This window comes from Crocodylus porosus, unplaced genomic scaffold (genome assembly GCF_001723895.1).
Source record: "Crocodylus porosus isolate Cpor-Errol unplaced genomic scaffold, CroPor_comp1, whole genome shotgun sequence".
Taxonomy (NCBI): Eukaryota; Metazoa; Chordata; order Crocodylia; family Crocodylidae; genus Crocodylus; species Crocodylus porosus.
The window spans coordinates 58262043-58281074 of NW_017728906.1; the positions used below are offsets into that span (position 1 = coordinate 58262043).

At 38.7% G+C, this 19032-nt stretch overlaps 1 protein-coding gene across 1 annotated transcript in view; it reads right to left on the reverse strand.

Moving 5' to 3' along the window:
• The window catches only part of POLA1 (DNA polymerase alpha 1, catalytic subunit), a 296489-nt gene that overhangs the window by 223731 nt on the left and 53726 nt on the right, over positions 1-19032 (reverse strand). The window contains exons 25-26 of the mRNA XM_019529154.1: positions 17203-17352; positions 16874-16996 (exon numbers count right to left, since the gene is read on the reverse strand). Coding sequence (XP_019384699.1) covers positions 16874-16996; positions 17203-17352 — 273 coding nt within the window. The remainder of the gene's footprint in view (positions 1-16873; positions 16997-17202; positions 17353-19032) is intronic.

Here is a 19032-nt window from a genome sequence, read left to right on the forward strand (position 1 = left end):
TCCCATGATGTCAGACCCAGAGAGTGATAGTCGATGGAACCGAGTCAACATGATACATGGTAACCAGTGGCATCCTTCAGGGCTCAGTACTCGGGCCAGTACACTATAATATATTCATAAATGATCTGAATTCAGGTGTCAGAAGCAGACTGGCTAAATTCACAGATGACACCAAATTATGGAGAAGTGCGGTCATGCTAGAGGATAGGCTGGCGATTCAGACTGACCTGGACAAGCTCGCAAGGTGGGCAGATCAAAATTTGATGACAATCAACACAGAGAAATGCAAGATGCTCCACCCTCGGGAGAAAAAACCCACATCATACTTATAGGCTCAGCAGTGCTACACTCACAAGCACCACGACCAAAGGAGACTTGGGGGTCATGACAGACCACAAGATGAACATGAGTTAGCAATGCGATATCTCAGCCAGCAAAACAAATAAAGCTCTGGCTTGCATCTACCGATGCATCTCAAGCAAGACCAAAAAGTCACCCTCCTGCTTTACTAGGCCTTGGTGAGGCCGCAACTACGGTACTGCATCCAATTCTGGCTTCCGCACTTTAGAAAGGAAGCTTGAGAGTCCAGAGAAAGGAGAGCTACGCACATGATCAGAGGTCAAGAGAACAGGCCTTATGAGGACAGGCTGAGAGGCATGGGACTTTACAGCCTGGAGAAGCGAAGGCTCAGGGGGGAACTTGGTGGCATCCTATAAGTATATAAGGGGTGTGCATCAGGAACTGGGAGAAGGTCTATTTACCAAGGGAAGACAAGGTCTAATGGTCACACACTGCTGGAAGACCATTTTAGACTGGAAATAGGGGGAAATTTCTTTACTTTCCAAGTCTACAGAGTCTGAAGTAGACTCCCCCCTAGAAGTGGTACAAGCACCTACTTTAAGAAATGCTTGGATGCTTATCTTGCTGGGATCATCTGACCCCAACTGACTCCCTAGCCTTTGGCAAGAAGCTGGATCTGATGATATTACAAGGTCCCTTCCAGCCTTAATGTCTATGAAATCTATTAACTCTACTAGAGCACACCTCCCTGCTCTACTGGAGCAGACAGTTTGGGCCAAGGCTAGCCCACCCACCCTGTGAACAGTTTGCTGGTGAGGTGCAAAGCATCCTGGGATGCTGGGGGACTCTGAATTAACTTGAATCTAGAGGGTATCTGAGACAGAAGTTCAATAAAGCCTTTTTACCTAAATTAGTTAATTCTAAAACTACATCCATCCAGGTTTATCTTAAACTGGTTTTGGCCATTTCAGAAGCAGTTTATGTATGCTGAACTTCTGCTGTTACAGATCTGAACTAGTTTCCGATCACAATGTATGTGTAATTTCTGTCCCTAGCCCTAGAGGATGACTGTGCTACATAAAAAGCATTGTACATTTGTCATTTTCTAGTGGCCTAATCTCTTGAGCTTTATCTAGTCAAGATAAAAACAAAAACACCAAGCTCATCTGCACATGTGCGCATATGTACACATTTGTTTTATATCCATCCTGTGCCTCCTGAAAAATGTTATTCTGTAAATCAGAAGGGTCCCTGGAAAAGCTACAGCAAGCGTAGAAAGGATCAGGAACAAAGTGGGAACAAACAGTATGGAGGTGGACAGACTCTCATGAGGTCTGACCTAGAGAATGAACCCCAGACAGAGCCTGTGCCTGGGCTCTGTTCAGATACCATGGACTAAAATAACCTGGAAATTTAGTAATCTTTGCTAAGTGGCTATGTTCTCTAATTCATTTAACATTCAATGATCTTTTTATTAGCAAGTTCCCTTTGTGTGGTTTGCAATACATCATTTACAGTTTTAAGACTCATACACAGTCTGGTTGCATAGTACTCAACAGAACATATAGTTTTTGATAGATGATTCAAATAATAATCTATATTTAAACAGTAGATAGTTCTTTCCCTGACAAAATGTTTTTGGTCCATTTAAAACAGATGTACACACGACTGGGGATTGTCTTGAGCTAAGGCAATTTGCAAGAGACTTAGATTCTTTTTTACCTGGTGCTCCTATGATCCAGCCCAATATCTGATGTTCACTATATGCCAGAGAACTGTGCTATCACCCAGTTCCCTCCCTACAGCACAACTGAAAGAGGAGACCATGGACTTCCATGGTAGCTAGATCACCAAAATGTTAATCTCATCACAGAACAGAAAATAGATAGCAAAGATTCCTAAAGTTCTCCACTCTGGTAACACTACTCTCCTCCCTAACCGAATATAGAGTATTAAACAAATACATGTACCGCAAACAGTGGACAAAAACAATTCTAAAATCTTTAGGTGTCCTGATTAGACTATTAAGCAAGCAAATGTGCTCTGTATTCATTGTTTCACCTGGGTTAAGTTCACTTCTAAGTATAATGTAGCAAAAGTACTATCAAATAGTACAAGAAACCTAAAAAGCATAACCACAAAAGTATACATTTTATTAGAACTGAACTGAGATCCTTCTCTGCTCCATTTTTTACAAAGGACTACAGTGGCATAAAGGGGCTCAAAAAACCCCGAATGCACCAAGAATATAATTCCTCTAAAACAGGAACCAAGGAAGAAAAAGGCTGTCCACCTTAAATCCTGACACAGGAGTATGCCTATTGGAAGACAGGGACAGGATACTATTTTGTAGATAGCCTGCTCAGTGCCTTCTAAAATACACTGCAGATCCTGGGGCACTGGAGCACCCCAGAATCAGAAGACTGTTTTATCTGTTCAGTTCCCTACCTGTAAGTTGTATGCTGCCATCTCCCAGAAACAGCACAAAATTTAACCGTTTGTTTCAAACTGTCCTTATCTAATGCTTTACATAACTAAAGAAATATTAATTCAGGCTCTAACCATAGTACTCCTCAAAAATAACGAGAAAAGAGAACTAGAATAATAATTCTGAAATATAAATTTAAAATATGAGAATCAGGTATTGCTGTTTTCAAACACATGACTTCAGGGGATTTAACCCTAGACAACTTCAATGATGGTTACACACTAGTCAAAACAGTGCTTAAAAACACTACTTTGGTACTTTTATTTAAAAAGGGGTGAGGGGAAGGAGATAGAAAAAAGTTCAAAGAAAGGCAAGTTTAAAGACCTGCATGAAGAGAAAAGAAACAGTTCATACAGTGGGCCTTTTTTTCCTTAGAGAAGAGGATAGAGAAAAAGAAAAATGAAAAAGGTTTTACGCGAACAGTTGCATCCATCCACTCACATTACTCAACTAAAATTAAAATGAGTTGTTGAATTACAAAAAAAAGTTTAGAAGGAGGAGAACTAGACAGTAAACCATATCCAACTGGGAGGTGCCCAGTCATGAAGCTGTGTCCAATGTCTGCAGAAAGAAAGGGGAATTTTAAATCTTCAAAGGACACCCACATACACCTTGCGAGGAGATGGAATGAAGCCTAAGGGTTAGGCCAAAATTGCCTGTTATTAAATTTACTTGAACTGAAACAATTTTAAACACTACAATCATGCAAATAAATTCCTGGGACTTGGGGTTTAGAGGCTCTGTGTTAAAGTTAAGAGTAAATAAAGTTGCATCCTTCCACTTCAAAAAACCATCAGTGCATTTCTTCATACCAACCACTCACATTTTAAGAGATGAAAAAGAAGAAATTGAGGAGGATTTAAACTACCTACTAAGCTGCAACTTACTCCAAAGCACTACCAAAAAATAAATATTATTTGCATTATCTCTCTACATTGTCAGCTGCAAAGAGATGTGCCCATATTCACACAGAGTCAGGACAGCAAACAAGAGTTAGTGGAATTGAGGTGAAAAAGCAGGAGTCAATGGTTATCATACTGTTTATACAAAAAACAAGCAAATAGATTCTGCTGTGATGACAACAGTGTGATCATGCTGCCTGAGACACTACTTGCCTACCCACAAAAGGACTCCCTCCAACACAAAAGCTTCTCGACCACTGCCTTGGCCAGTGCAAAATAAAACACTATTTGCAGCACCAACGTGAATGAGGCTGTTGACACAAAATCCCCTTCCAGTGGTGACAAAAATGTCCTTCCCTTAGTATTCCACAGAATACAGGCAGCTGGTTAGGTGGCCCATCTAATGCACTTTCCATGCTCTACTGTACAGTGAACAAATTGGGTGCTCTACCAAGTAGTGTTGTGGGCACCATTGCACACTCAACCAATTGGCATTTTCATATATTTAGAGGATCAACAGGACTTCACCAGTGCCATCAAAGTATTATAGAATTTAAGATCAGAAGTGATCCACATAACCACAAAGATAGACATTTCTTCCAAAAGCTGAACAAAAGCATATCTTTTAAAAAGACACCTGGTGATGGCAAGTGTCCTTCCAAGAAGGACACTGAATGTCAAGCTATAAAACATACCAAGGTTTAATGTCTTAACTTCAATGTCCAGCCACTGAACTGTATGTTTTTGTCAAAAAGGTTAAAAACTCCCCCTCTTTCAGATCTATTTTCTTTGAGTAAGTATCTATACACAGGGATTAAATTGCTCTCAACTTCTTGATGATCTGAAAAATATTGAGCACCTTAAACCTCGCATCAAAAGGCTCCTTTTACAATCCTCAGGAAAAAAATTGAAGAACCTGGAAAAATTTAAGAAAACCCATTTCATCAGTGACACCAATTCAAACCCATTGAAGACAAAATAGTTTTGCACAGAACCTGAGGCCTAAATCTTTATTAGTTACAATAATAGTAATGAGAGGCAAGGAAGGCCTAGCATGATTACTGGAGGTTGGGGAACATTTGCAGAGGTGGCAGAAATTAAACAAAATAAAATAAAGTCTTGTTTAGCTGTAGGCTTCCTTGGTTTGAGCTCAATACTCAGCAAGAAACAATGCTTAAAATGTAATTTTTGTCAAATCTGTCTTCAGAATACAGTCACATTTCATTAACCTTCTGCTCACAAATGAAGCTTTACTATGAAAATTACTCTTCATTTTAAGATCCATAAATAGAAACTGGGTCATTTTCAATTAGATGCAGATTTAATTCAGATTTTTAAAAGAAGTTTAATTCATACGCTAGATATTTATTCTATTCTAGGAAAAAGCGAAATGACCTTCACTTTTCTAACAACTGGTGTATACTGTCCAGCTATGTATACACAAAGGCATCCTGTGTTTGCTTTGATCACTTTCACATGCTAGGGGTGGATGTCATTGTTAAACTGTAGCTATTGACATTGCTATCATTCTACAACAAAGAATTTATTAGTACAATTTAGGATTTTAATGTCTGCCATCTCCTGGATAAGCTTGTGTGTGGCATTGAAGTGGATAAAACTGGCATACTAACAGCCTCCAATAATACTTGGTGACTAACTGTCATGCAAGTAAGACACACTGTTGCTTATAAGATAGAAACTATAACCTTGTTAATTTAGAGATTTTAATTTGCACCAATAATAAAAACTGAAGCCACTTAATAGCTTAGTGATTTAGTGATAAACACATCACAGCAGATACTAACACAAACTTCAAATCTCCTCATTGCCCACTGATATCAAGAACATTAGGGCCACTGGCCTAGAAAAATACTGATATGCTGACTTGTAGTAATCAATCTAATTAAAGTTTGATACATAGCAAACCAAGTTTCATTAGTTTTAGATAACTAATGATACAAAAAGCAAGACAAAAAGTAGTAGATATAAATATTAGGTGACTGAAACACGCCCCTCTCCTCCAGCTGCAACAGGAAGGATGACAAAATACTATTTCCATAATAGTCACTTGCTCTTGAAACTTGCTAAGTAAGCTTATGCCACTTAGACAAAATAGCAGACAATGCAAAAAAAAAAGTTAACCTAATGTTAGTTAGTAAAAATGCATGGCATCAGAAACTGTGAACAGTTCCCAAAATTTGCAAGCAAAGGTCTTTTCATTTCTCCCCAATGCTTGTTAGGAAAAATACACCTGATATAGCAATCTCTACACTGGAACAGAAGAAAGGTCTACTTAAGTCCAGTATTCTTCCAATGACCATGTCTATGACAGATGTGGCAAAGGAAGGTAAAAATAACTCAGTAATAGCATTTATCTTGTGCAACCTCCCTCTTGACTTCCCAAAATTGGTCAGAACCCCAAAAATATGAGCAATTATACCACTTCTAAAACTCTCATTCCATTTTGTTTAAGCATTTACTACTCTAACTGATATTTGTTATCCACAAAGATGTAAAATGTTTTTACGAAAGGTCACTAAGAATTTGTATTCAACGATAACTTTGGCAAGGAGTTCCAGAGATAAATTACACCAGAGAGAACATTTTGTTTCATCAGTTTTGACTACTCCATGAATGATGCCTCATTAGATTATAGAGCTCCCTACCCACTGTTCTACTCCATTATTTTGCACACTTCATCCTTGCCACTTAACTCACAGAAGACACTGTTTTAACTAAATGCAGCACTGAAAAAAATTCACATTCTCTTTTTAGGCTCTAATTTCTAACCAGCTGTAGATTTAAAAAAAGGCTATTTCCTGCTAATACAATATTTATTTTTGACAGGACGATATGTATGCTTCATACTCAGCCAATATTGCTTTAAAATGCTTCTGAGGAAGAGATATACCAAAAAAAGACAAAAGAAAGTATGTAACGATTTGAAAAGGGAAGATGGATAAAAAGAGAAAGAGAAAAAGAATCTGTCACCTCCTATTTAGAAAACATATTTGTAACCTCATGTAATTTTTTCCACTACTTTATGCCACACAACCATCTAAAAGAAAGATATACTTTGCAGCACTACAAAACAATTAAAGCAAATAATGTAATGGAACTTCTCCTCTCTCTTCTAAAGTGGGTATGACTATCAGTTCAGTTTTGTTTCCTTTATTTCTTGTTTTGGACATTCACAGATTCCCTTCCACATAATAGGCAATGTCCCAGGGCTCTTCCCACCCCCCTCTGCTGACAACATGGTCCTAAAGCAAATTTTGGCTGGGATGCAGAAACTGATAATTAAAGAAACTATTCACACATGTAAATCCAATCTTCTCAGAACAGCTATTTTTCTGCTTAACATCAGGAAGTCAAAATCCAGGCAACACAACAGATAGAAGCTTCCAAACTATATGCCTCTAGACATGAGCTGCCAACAGTATTGTCATACAGAACAAATTAAATAAAACTTACACTGGGAGTGCACAGAAACCCCGTGTGACGTTCTAAGAACAATGCAGACTATTAATAAACTATTAACCTCAATTTTCCTCAAAGAGAAGAACATACTGATGGAGACAAAACAGGCTTCCCTTAAGTTAACAGGGAAAAGGCCAGGGACAAATATCAATCTGTACTGATACTTGATAATTGTGATAATCTACCATCGTGCATGCCTTACATGCTCCTCACAGTAAAAAGAAATTGCCTGGCTTAGCAAATAAGCTTTCTGTCATTATGCAGGCCAGTAAAGCCAACTATGCACTGCTGCATGGAAGAATAGAAGGATCATGTCTGGAACAGTCACAGAAATGCCCAACTCATTATGCTTTCCCATACCCAAAAACTACCGGAGAATGAGAAAGCATACCTCTACTTTTTTAAATAAAAAGGCTGAAGGCACTGGGAAAAATGAAATAGTTGATACAATAAAAGTTAATCTATTCCAACTGTGAAATTAATGGAAAGGAAACTGGGACAGCTGCACAGTCCAAAATTGGCACCAATTTTCAGAGAAGGAATAGGATCCCTAAAACTATTACTAGTGGGCTCAGGAATCCCTGGCAACAAATCAAACAGTTCTTTAAAAAAAAAAAAAAAGAAAAAAAGATTGCTGTAATTTAACACAGTATTTATGACAGACCAGACTGACACAAGCTCACACCCCAGGATGAAAAAGACCCACAAACAAAAGCCACAATTTATTATTTTTTCCTTGGTCAGCCTGTCATGAGTATATCTTCCTATTTCTTGGGGGAAAAGTCTAGATGACTTGCAGCAGAGGGATTTTGGGTAATTATTCATTTGATCACTCTCATAGCTGAACACTGTCCAATACTAGAGCATTAGATGGCAAAAACTGGTGTCAGAGGGAACTTCTCTGTATTTTTGCTTTAAAAGCAAATACAGAAATTATTTTTTCAATGCGACTAAAAATAAACTAAGTTGTAAAAAGGGATCTCCTGCAAGCCTGCAAAATTCAAGGAATTTCTGTTTCTTGGGCCAAAGGGAATTGGAAAAGAGAAGCAATATTTTCTTCTAGGAGGGAGATTCATTATAACATTATGAAAGCTTCCCAGTCCCATAGCTAAAGCATGTCACTTACAGGATAACATCAGATGGAAGGGAAGGAATCAGTTAAAACAGAAAAAAAAAAGTTTACTTACAATGATAAGATGATCCATCTCAATCAAAGCCCCCCTGCATAAATGTTTGCAAATGGCTGAGAAGTATGTTCCAAAAATGAAACACTGAGAAAAAAAATGCACTGGTTCATTTCACCAAGTAGCTCACATGCAAATGGAAACAATTTTGTGTGTGCCAGCTTTCTACTGAACTCTGCACTGGTCTTTGTAAAGGCTGATAGGACATCTCTCATAGTATCAATGCAGTGCAATTTTTATGTATGTACAGGTAATATAATTTCTAGTGACAGTTTTTATGTTTCTGGGCCCTTGTTTCAAAGATATTTTTATTCTACAAAAATGTTTTAATGCACTAAATTCAAATACATCTCATTACAAACCATACATCAGAGTTTCATGATTTACATAAAAAGACTTCCACTGAACTAAAACAGCAAGTGACAAATACAGTAAACTAGTTCCTGATAACCTTTACATAACTGGAATGATTACACCATACTTAGGCAGGAATATGATCTCATATTCAGAACCTACAAAGTAGCCACCTAGAATGGTACGAAGGTAAAAAAAGTAAGAAGAAAATGGTGAGGTCCATGACAGAGAATATGTAGGGCATTTTAAAAAAAGGAGAAGGAGAAGAAGAAGAAGTTATGTAAAGCAGGTAATCTCAGTCAATTAGACCCCATATTAATCTTCTTGCAATCTGCTTAGAGGTGAGTAGTAGTTAATAACTTCAGTTTTCTTCCAATCCCTTAACAAGGAAGGAATGTCAGTTTCAAAATCATTACTGCTCTGTCATCCTGGACCATTGCCAAAATGTGGGGCTTCAGCACACCTGTCAAAAAACATGTTACTCATACAAAGCAGGTTTTGTTTTGATCTGGCAAAAAATGTCAGAAATTAAAAGCAGTTTGTGTTCAATAAAACTTCTTGTAAGGGCAAGAAGGTTCTTCAACATAAAATCCAAAACATTTGTATCAGCACTGATGAAACTGTATACATTTGGAAGATGAGCTACATGATGTAATAGGTCTTTTTCCATCTTTAACATCTATGATACATAGTAGCATATGCTAACAGTCCTAAACACTTGATGGACAACTGGAAAAATGTCAGCTCTAAACACCTCTCTTTAATCAAGCCCCTTCAGGAAGGATTTCAGTCTTAGCACACTTATTTTTCTTTAGTTCAGGTTTAAATTTCTTTAGCTGTAAGTTTAAAATATGAAATCAGCTGTTAGCCAAAATGCGAATAAATCTTCCTTAGTTTAAAATTTGGATTAACATTAATTAAATTATTATAGTTTAAAGAAACTGAGCAATAAATTCTTTTTTAATATAAGGAAGTTTTCTTATTGGGTTAAGAAAGGATACAAGACAACCATATGAGATTTATGATTTAAAAAAAGATATTAAACCTATTGATATGAACATTAAAACATTAGTTATCCCTGAACTGTTGTATTTGGAGCTCAAGGGCCAACACTAAACATCTGGGGTGAAATTCTAACCACTGTGAAGTTAATGGGAGTTTTGCCATTTACTTCATCACAACCAGAAGTTCACTAAGGATTCCTGACAAACTATACTTCACAAGATAGGTTTTAAATTAAACTAAAAAAAAAAAGAAGCAAAAGGATCCTTGCGCTCCACCTGATTTTTCTAACAGTCAGATTTTGCCTCAAACTATTGGGATCTTCCCACTAAACCTTCATGCCATTCCTACAACTAGAAATATTAACAAGCATTTTTTTTTTATAATGGGGGTAAGTTTGAGAAAAGAACCAATCCAAAAATCATCTGCCCAATAACTATAGCATTCCTTAATACTAGTCAAGATGTAACAAGGTTTCCTACAAAAATATATTAATATCCCATTACACATTAAGAGAAAAATCAGCCTACAAAAGAGTGGTTGCAGTAACTTTGGTTCTTCACACTTCTGAGGTGAAATCCTAGTCCTACTGAAATCAATGGAAGCTTTGCACTTGGATTTCACCCTTGGCAATTAAATAAGCAGTCTCTAAATTCAAAGGCAGTAGATTTATGGACATCTCAAATGATCACTGGAGTGGTTTATCAAATTGAGCATCCGATCAAGAAGCAGTTAGTAATTATTCTAGATAAAGTAATATATTATGAAAATATGGACCGAAATACAGGACTTGCATCACTCTGCAATTCAAACATTTTTCTTAGATATGCACTGAAAACAACCTTAAAACTTGTTCTTTACCAATTTTTTCTGGAATTCTCACTAGTCTAGTAGTAAGAGTTTAAAGTGGACGGAGTCCAAAGCTGTCTTCGTGTACTATGAACCACATACAATTAAAAAGAACACCTTAATACTGTTTAGAGAACCCAGACAACTAGCTCCAATGGAAATCAGGTGCTATCTTTTATAATCACCGTGTTGACCAGGAATCCAGGTTTTTTGTTTCCCATGAAAAAATAAAGCAAAGCACAGATTTTACCTTTTACCAGAGGCAAACGCAGATTTCTCAGTACCAGTAATATGTAAAGCACAAAGCTAGGCAGACACCTGCAGAGAGTGCCAGAGCTGCAGCCAGGGAATAGATGGAAGGGCCAGCCCTGTGGTGGAGCAGGGAGCCCCGCCCAGCCCAAAGAGCATACCAGGATGCTGGGGGACTCTGATTTAATTTGAAGCAGTCAGGGCTCTGGGACAGACAATGCATAAACCGGTTTGAGCCAAATCACTTAAGTCTGGTACTACATTCAACCAGGTTTTTCTCAAACTTCCCTAGCCTTAGAGTAGGTGTATCAAACATTGCGCCCCCAGACACCAAGCTACTACAGCCGATCCTTTGGACTACCAGCAGGACACTGGAAGTTGGGGGCACATGGAGACCACAGAGCATGCAAAAATTGAAGAGTACACAACAGCAGTAGTGCCTCCACTTCCTCAGGGCACATGGCCACCATGCGCTCTACTACTGCCACTACTGCATTTTGCCCCACTCTAGATCCAGCTAGAAGCACAAGTCTGACACCCCTGATTCGGAGCCATAAGATTAACAGACATCAATTCCACAGCTAACCAAAGGGATTGAACAATCTGTGTCTTGCATACTTTGTAAGTCTGTTCTGATTTCAACTCTCACGATGTTGAAAGTACAGTTGCAGGAGGTGCTAGAATCTGTTCCATGTTATCTACAGGAAGCCAATGAACGGTTCTCAGCCAGCCACAGAAAAGTTTCCCACTGGCACAAGAGATATCAAAGAAACCAGAAGGATGAGTGGCATGCAGCAAAAATCTATTTTTGCTGTGACAGAATGGAAGTGCTATAAGGTCTGTCTGGCAATCTCTTTGTTTGACCAACTATGCAATTTGTTGGACAAGTAAAAGATATTACTAAACAAATCTTGCTGTGAGTGAGTATTTTTGAGCACAGATCCTGAGCAACAGGAAAAATTAAATGATTAGTTTACCTGAAATTCCCTTTCTGTAACATTGACAGAATATCGTTACCCAACTGCCCTCTTTCCAAAGATATATCGATCTAAATTTGAGCTGTCTGGTGCATAAAAAAAAACTGTGACATATTGTTGTAAGGTACAGATGTAGTCTCTCGTATCTGTGATGATCATGGACGTGTTGAACTTGCCCACATTATTATTTGTCCAACTAGATAAGAAACTTCTATTGAGGAGGAAATTAGTACTCACAAATGAAGGGAAAGCCATCGAGTACCATCTCCTCCAACTGTGAATCTGTGCAGAATGACAACATTCCCAGGAGACATTAGGGAATCTGGAATTAAGCACCTGGTTCTATGAGTAGCAGAAAGACTTTTATTCAAGTTTCCCTTAGGAGACAGGCAATTTCTATTTTTATTTCTAAATTTACACCAGTGAATTCACTAGGAAGAGTGATAACCATAAAAAGCAGATGACCTTATTCCTAATTTGGTACATTTACTGTCTTTCAGAAAATTTAGTATTATTTGGGTATCTCAAATCAACCTCTTATAGAGCAGACACTATTGTCAAGAGCCCATTTCAAAATAAAGACACGTTAATAATACTAATATTCTTAGGAATAACATAGGTATTAGGGCTGTGTGAAGCTTCAGTAGCCGATTTGATTCAGAGGAGATTTGGCCCAATTTGGGGACCAAATCTGAATCAAATCAAGAGGCCAAGAAAATCTCTGAATCAATTTGAAGCATCCAAATCAATTCACAAAAGCTTCAGGAAAGATTTGACCGATTCCGAGATTCGGCCATAGACTAAACAAGCAGCTAACAGCTGCCTCCAGTTGGAAAGTCTGTTGGGGTTAGGGGAGGGGAAGGGAAGGGGTGTGAGCGAGGGAGGGATTGGGGCTGGGACAAGCTGCCCACCCAGGGTAGTGGGGGTGCATTACTTGGGGAGAGGGGTGAGGGGATGCAGGCAGGGCAATGCTGGCAGCAGGAGCTCTGCCCTGCTGCTGCCCAGAACACCCATGCCTGCATCGCACCCCCCCACCCCCGCACTGGCTGGGCAAGCAGCGGCATGGCATAGCTCCCACAGCTCCCCACACTGGGACAGAGGCAGGCACAGCTGGGGGAGCCACGAGAGAAGCACCCATGGCTGCCCTGCCTGGCCCCATCCCCCACCCTGGCAAATCAACATCTTACAAGTCAAAGTTATGAGTGTTTTTGGAACTCTGCCCAAAAACGTTGCCAACCCCTATTCTAAAGCATAAGATAGTACTTTTAACTACCAGTTCATCAGTCTGTCATTGTAATATTGAGAGAGAACCTTTTTTTCTTGTGTTTTTCAGCATCTAAGCTACATGTCTCCTCAAACGTTATATGGGATGGCACAGGTCTAGTGGAACTGTGGATGGCAGCAAGAAGGCTGCTTCTAACAAGACATTAAAGGCGCTGACAGACATGAAATAAAAACAAACCAGCACTTTAACTGAAAGAGGAAGTGCATTATTAGTTTGACCTGGCTCCCCAGTGTCTGTATAGATTGGGAACTTCAGCAGAGATTTTTGTCACTTTTATCTAATAGCTGATTCAATCAAAAAGCCCCACTGAAGTGCCTGATCTATACAGATATTGAACAAGCTGGGTCAAACTAATGCAATGCTCTTCTGGACACGTGCTATGCTTGGCATGGGAGCATGCCAAGCTGAAAGTAAAGCATTTTTTTTTTGTTTTTCAGGTCTGTAAGCAGCCTAAGAGGACTCACTCCCCAGCTTGTGTTCCTCTACCTGTCCCACAATTATACTATGGAAAGGAGATCTGAAAAGCTGTTGCAGGCATAGCAGGATAGCTCTGGAGAAAATACACAGCTATGCCTTAAAACAAAACGGGGATCACTATCCCCAGGCAGACAAGATTAAAGGGCCAATAAAATGAAGTCTAGAATTACATCCTGAGAGAAGAATTACATCCTGGAGAAGATGTCATTATGCAAAAAGAACACTGATTTAGGAAAACGGCAACTGCGTTGGCCCCACCCATCAGCTTGGCAACAATTCTGCTGCCCCACAGAAAACAGTCTTCAAAGCAGGGAATCCTGAATTGGGAAACCAAACGCATCTGACTCACCACAGGAAGACTGTCTTTCAAAGAGAGTGACGGATTGACCTTACACTGACTGTCATCAGTGGCCTGCACAGAGCTGGCTGGTTATACAGCACTGACTCGCCTTGTTTCCAGTTGTTAAATTACATTAAAGGACAGCTAAAAATACATAAAATACTTTCCTATTACTTTTTCCATGCAAGCAATTGCTGTAATTACCAGAAGAGACGCGTCCCATGAAAACTCCTGTTACAGTTGGTCCACAACACAAAAACTTTTGACAATTAAATGTATTATAAAACCAACTCACTAATGCAGTGTTTGGTTTGGAAATACTGCAGAGAATGCTTGTTCAAGAAAAACCCATTTGATTATGAAAACATAATTAATGTAAACATTTCCACTGCCTTTTGGGTTGGCAAATACTTGGGCTTACAGAAAAAATTGGCTAAAATTGACTTGCTACCTTCCATCCGACTTAACCCACCCCCTTAAAAAAAGCATTTTCCTTCAAGAATACCTAAAACTTGTACAAATAGGCCTGTCATACCCTAAGTTTCAAATTAAAACAAAATAACCACGCACTGATACTCTATATTATTGAGTTACAGGTTATCACAAAAAGATCTGTTTGAAATGCAGTGAGTATAATCATTTAATGACATAAATTAAATACTTAATTGATTAATGATCTCAAGGTCTATATCGCCATCTAGTGAAAAATCACTACAATTACGACACTAGCCATTTCATACATTTTATTTTATTCGCTGGAATCATGTACACAAGCAAAATTCATACTCCCCAAGTATCTCTGCTGAGGGCTAACCTACACATGCAAACAGGTCTACCAATCATTGTTAAGTTTACATCACATGTCAAGAAAAGCTGATTGAACAAGGCTGTACCATCGGAAGGCATGACTCTTCAGAGCACTTAGCTTCTCTAAAAAAATGCTGCTGCTCATTCATGTATTGCTCCCACTCAACAGATGCAGACCTAGGGTCCCCTTTATAAAAATGATTCTTTTCACAGTAAAAAAGGAGATAATTTCTAGCATATCAATATGACTGTAAAATGAAAATGCACCAATTATAGGACTATTTAGTCAAAGCACAATACAAGTGCACAGTATATACTTCTAGAATGTCACAGAGCCAAGCCTGCATCTTGCCAAAATATTACTAATTAAAGTTACTTATATATTCAGCTGTCAAGTGCTTTAAACAAAAGTACCCAGCTTTGTGTGTGTGTCATACTGAAAAGTCCTACTATTTACAGAGGACTTAGCAAGCCACCAAATGGCTTACCACCTTTCCAAAAAGTAGGATTTCAAAGTCTACTCTGCACTTACACATGAAATGCACTTCCCTCCTTTTTTTTTTTAATTAAAATACTAGCTTACCAACTATTTAAATTCTCCATGAGATGAAGAGTACCCTTTATTTGGCCCCAGATTAGTTTATACTTTCTTCAAGGTTAACAAAAATATAAATTAAAATAGTAACCCAAGTTGTGCCTCAAAGGAAACTATAATTTTGTTTCATGTAAAGGCATACTGAGATCCCACTGACCTGCTTCACAAGCTACTGAGACTAGTATCTCAGGACTTCTCAAAACTTACCAACTCATGTGACATATTCTGACCTTTTTAGCTGTCATATATGCACCATTTCTTTATCAAATTTCATAAAAATATACTTGTTTTCTTGGGCTTTTCTTTTTTTTTTCCCTGCACCTGCTGATAGTGCCAGCCCATTGCTCCGACTGCTAAAAGTAATATGTTTCTTTACTATTTGTTGATAAGTAGAAGGTAGGCACTAAGAAGTTAAACAAGGGTTTAATACTCCATCCTTTTTGGCTACAATTTCCTAAAAAGAATGATCATTATTTCTATTATTTTAGAAAGAACTGTCCACTGAAAAACTGATCTGGGTAAAAACTACTAATTAAATTATTATTAATTTCCTAATTCACCTTTGGTCTTCCCAGAAAATAAAAAAAAACTCTACAGAAATGGCTAATGTAGTCTATTTTATCAGTACCTACCATAAATATACACCACTATGACCCAAATTTCATTCCAAAAATTTCTGAAGTTATTCAAGCACAGTTCATTTTACACCAATAATAAAAAGGCAAGAACATAAATATCATAAATCAAGTTGACAATTAATGGAGCAGAGGTCAAGTCTGACCCTCCCAGCACCCTGCCGCCCACCCCGAGCCCAGCCCCTGCCAAGAAGAACCTGACACAGCCCTGGCTCCAGTCCGCAGCTGCAGCACACCCGCCCCTCCCTGCACAGATCCAGGAGCACCCCACCCCCAACGAGCTGCAGCTCCATCCTGCGCCCCGCCCCACCCCAGCCAGGCAGTGCCTACCCCGTCGCCTCCCCCCACAACAGAATTACCAGCTGTACACAGCTGTATCGTTAACCAAATTGGTATCGCCTGATGTGCCTCCTTAAATATCGGCTATCAGTATTGGCCCTCAAAATCTCTAATCGGTGCACCCCTAATTTTAGTATTTGGAGACCTGTATATGAGCTGTGACAAAGTACTAACAGCATTTGAAAAAGCAAGGCCCCAATTCATGCTGGTCCCTCAGTCGCATGTATAATTTCACACATACAAGTAGCCACTCAAATCAACTGTCAGCTTAGTACACTGCCAAATCACTTGGTACACCAGCTTACCAACTATTTAAATTCTCTATGAGATGAAGAGTACCCTTTATTTGGCCCCAGATTAGTTTATCATACCAAAACCAGAAGTAGCATATCAACAGAGGACTCCCATCCATAGATAATGGTAGTATTTGCATCTATTTAATTGGTATGCTTTATTTTTTCCCTTTCACCTGCTCAGCATAAAAAAGCCAAAATTAAGTTACAATTACAAAGTAAAAATGAAAGTAGGTAATGAGTCAAAACTACTCAGCTACTCACTAAAAACGGATACTTCATCATTAAAACATATTCATACCTTTTTAATAACTCACCTCTCTCCCTTTGTGTGTCACCAAAGCAGCTAAAGGCTTGGCATAGAATCTGCTGTAGGAAAATCCTAGACAACCATACATGCTGTTAGCTGTAAGCTTCAAAGCCTTCTGCCTGATATCATACTGAAAAAAGAACCAAATACATTTAACAACATTCACAGTTAAATTCACAATTACTTCCTGTTCCTATTATCTCGATAAGCTTCAATTGAAGTGAATAGAAGTTTTTCCAGTCTTCTGTGACTACTAAAGGAATCCCTTCTCTTCTGTAGTCAGACAAAGGCACTTAAGATAAAAGGAAGCAAGGGGAGCTCTTACATAAGACATACCTGTAAATAGAGGTCAGGATTTAAATGTGGTTGTTTCATCAGTTGCTTTACTTGCCGCCTTCTCTCTACTAGTTTCCTGATCTCTTTCGGCAAAATTCCCATTTCTAGCGATGAGTCTGGTAACTCTGGAATTTCTTCTTCTTCTCCTTCCTGTCAAACAATCATCTACATTTATCAAAATGTTGCTTTGAAGGTAGGCTTTAGCTCTCCTTCTCTGTACTGTTCAGGGAAAAAATCCAAGAATGAAGTACTCGTTTTTTTGCCAAGTGAAAAAAAAGGATATGCACCCAGTTTAAAATAGCAGACATGAAGGTGTCTTTTATGCTTTTCAGCTGTTTAATTAATATGCTGTTGCTTAACAGGTTGCACTACCACTCATGTCCTTGGAATTCCTGGACCTATGGCTGAGGAACTGACAGCAATCAGGCAATAATATTTCCAATGCACTTCAAAAGATGTGGTCCTTGAATACCACACAAGAACCAGAAATAAAAGTCTTCAGGGGTGCATCAGTGCCAATGCAGAAAGACAAAGACAAAAATTCTTTTCAGCCCTTGAGGGACAAAAGATTTAGACACCAATTCTCTCTCAAGTGGTATTCAAGCTAACCAGGGTGTGTGGAAAATTGTTCTAGCTTTTACACAGAAAGAGGCTGACAGCTTTACAAACCTCTAGCAGTTCTAGACTTCCTAGAAGGGACCCCACTCTCCCCAGTACTTGTCAAAAAGAGCACAGATTTGTAAAATATATCAAGACTGCTATATATTATGATACCTCAGTTTCAATATTCAGTGCAATGACTCGATCTACATATGGAATCTTTAAAGCACAAAAATGCACGCAACATTGTCAATTGGCTCTTTTCTCCATTGAAGATAATTGAAAGTAATTAAAAGTTGTCAAGCATTTTCCAAAACAAAAACAAAGCTACAGTAAAATCTGTTTTTAAACAGCCTACTGAAACAGAAAAAGTATCAGTAGGACTATAGAGCTGTGCAACAGGCAACCTTGCATACATGTACACCCCGCCCATATACATACACGTATATGCCAACACCCATATATACATGTACATCCACTCGCACATTTACACACACACAGGTACACACATCCGCACACACAAGTACATACACACACACCCTTTCCAAAGACAAATATACGTACATGCCTCCACATCTATACACATACATATATACGTACATCCATACACTATCCACAGGTAGACCTACACATATATGTGTGTGCGCGTGTATGTTGCTGTGGTTGTGGGTACATATAAGTAGTGTATGGATGTACATATGTGTGTGTGTACAGATGTGGATGTATGTATATATGGATGAGCTGTAGCAGAGTGGGGGACAGACAGACACTACTCTGCCGCAGAGGGCACTGCTATGTTTGCCCCTATGCACATGCATGTACACCCACACAGTATATGTACATATGTAGACACACATGTATACCCACATGTACAACCACCAACACAAATGTACATCTACACACATATAAGTATACCACACACCCCCACACTCACAAATATACGCACACCCATACACACACACTTACACTGACATGTATGTACACCCACATACAAGGACACCCACACAAACATCCACTCACACCCACATATACCCACCCACATCCACTTGCATATACATATACACCCACATGTATACCGCCCACACGTGCTCACCCCCTGCACATACATCCCACACACATGTACATGTACACTCACACCTGAATAAATACAGATATACACATACATACATATATATATATACACATACATATATAGATATAGATATGTATAGCTCTAGATCATTATACATA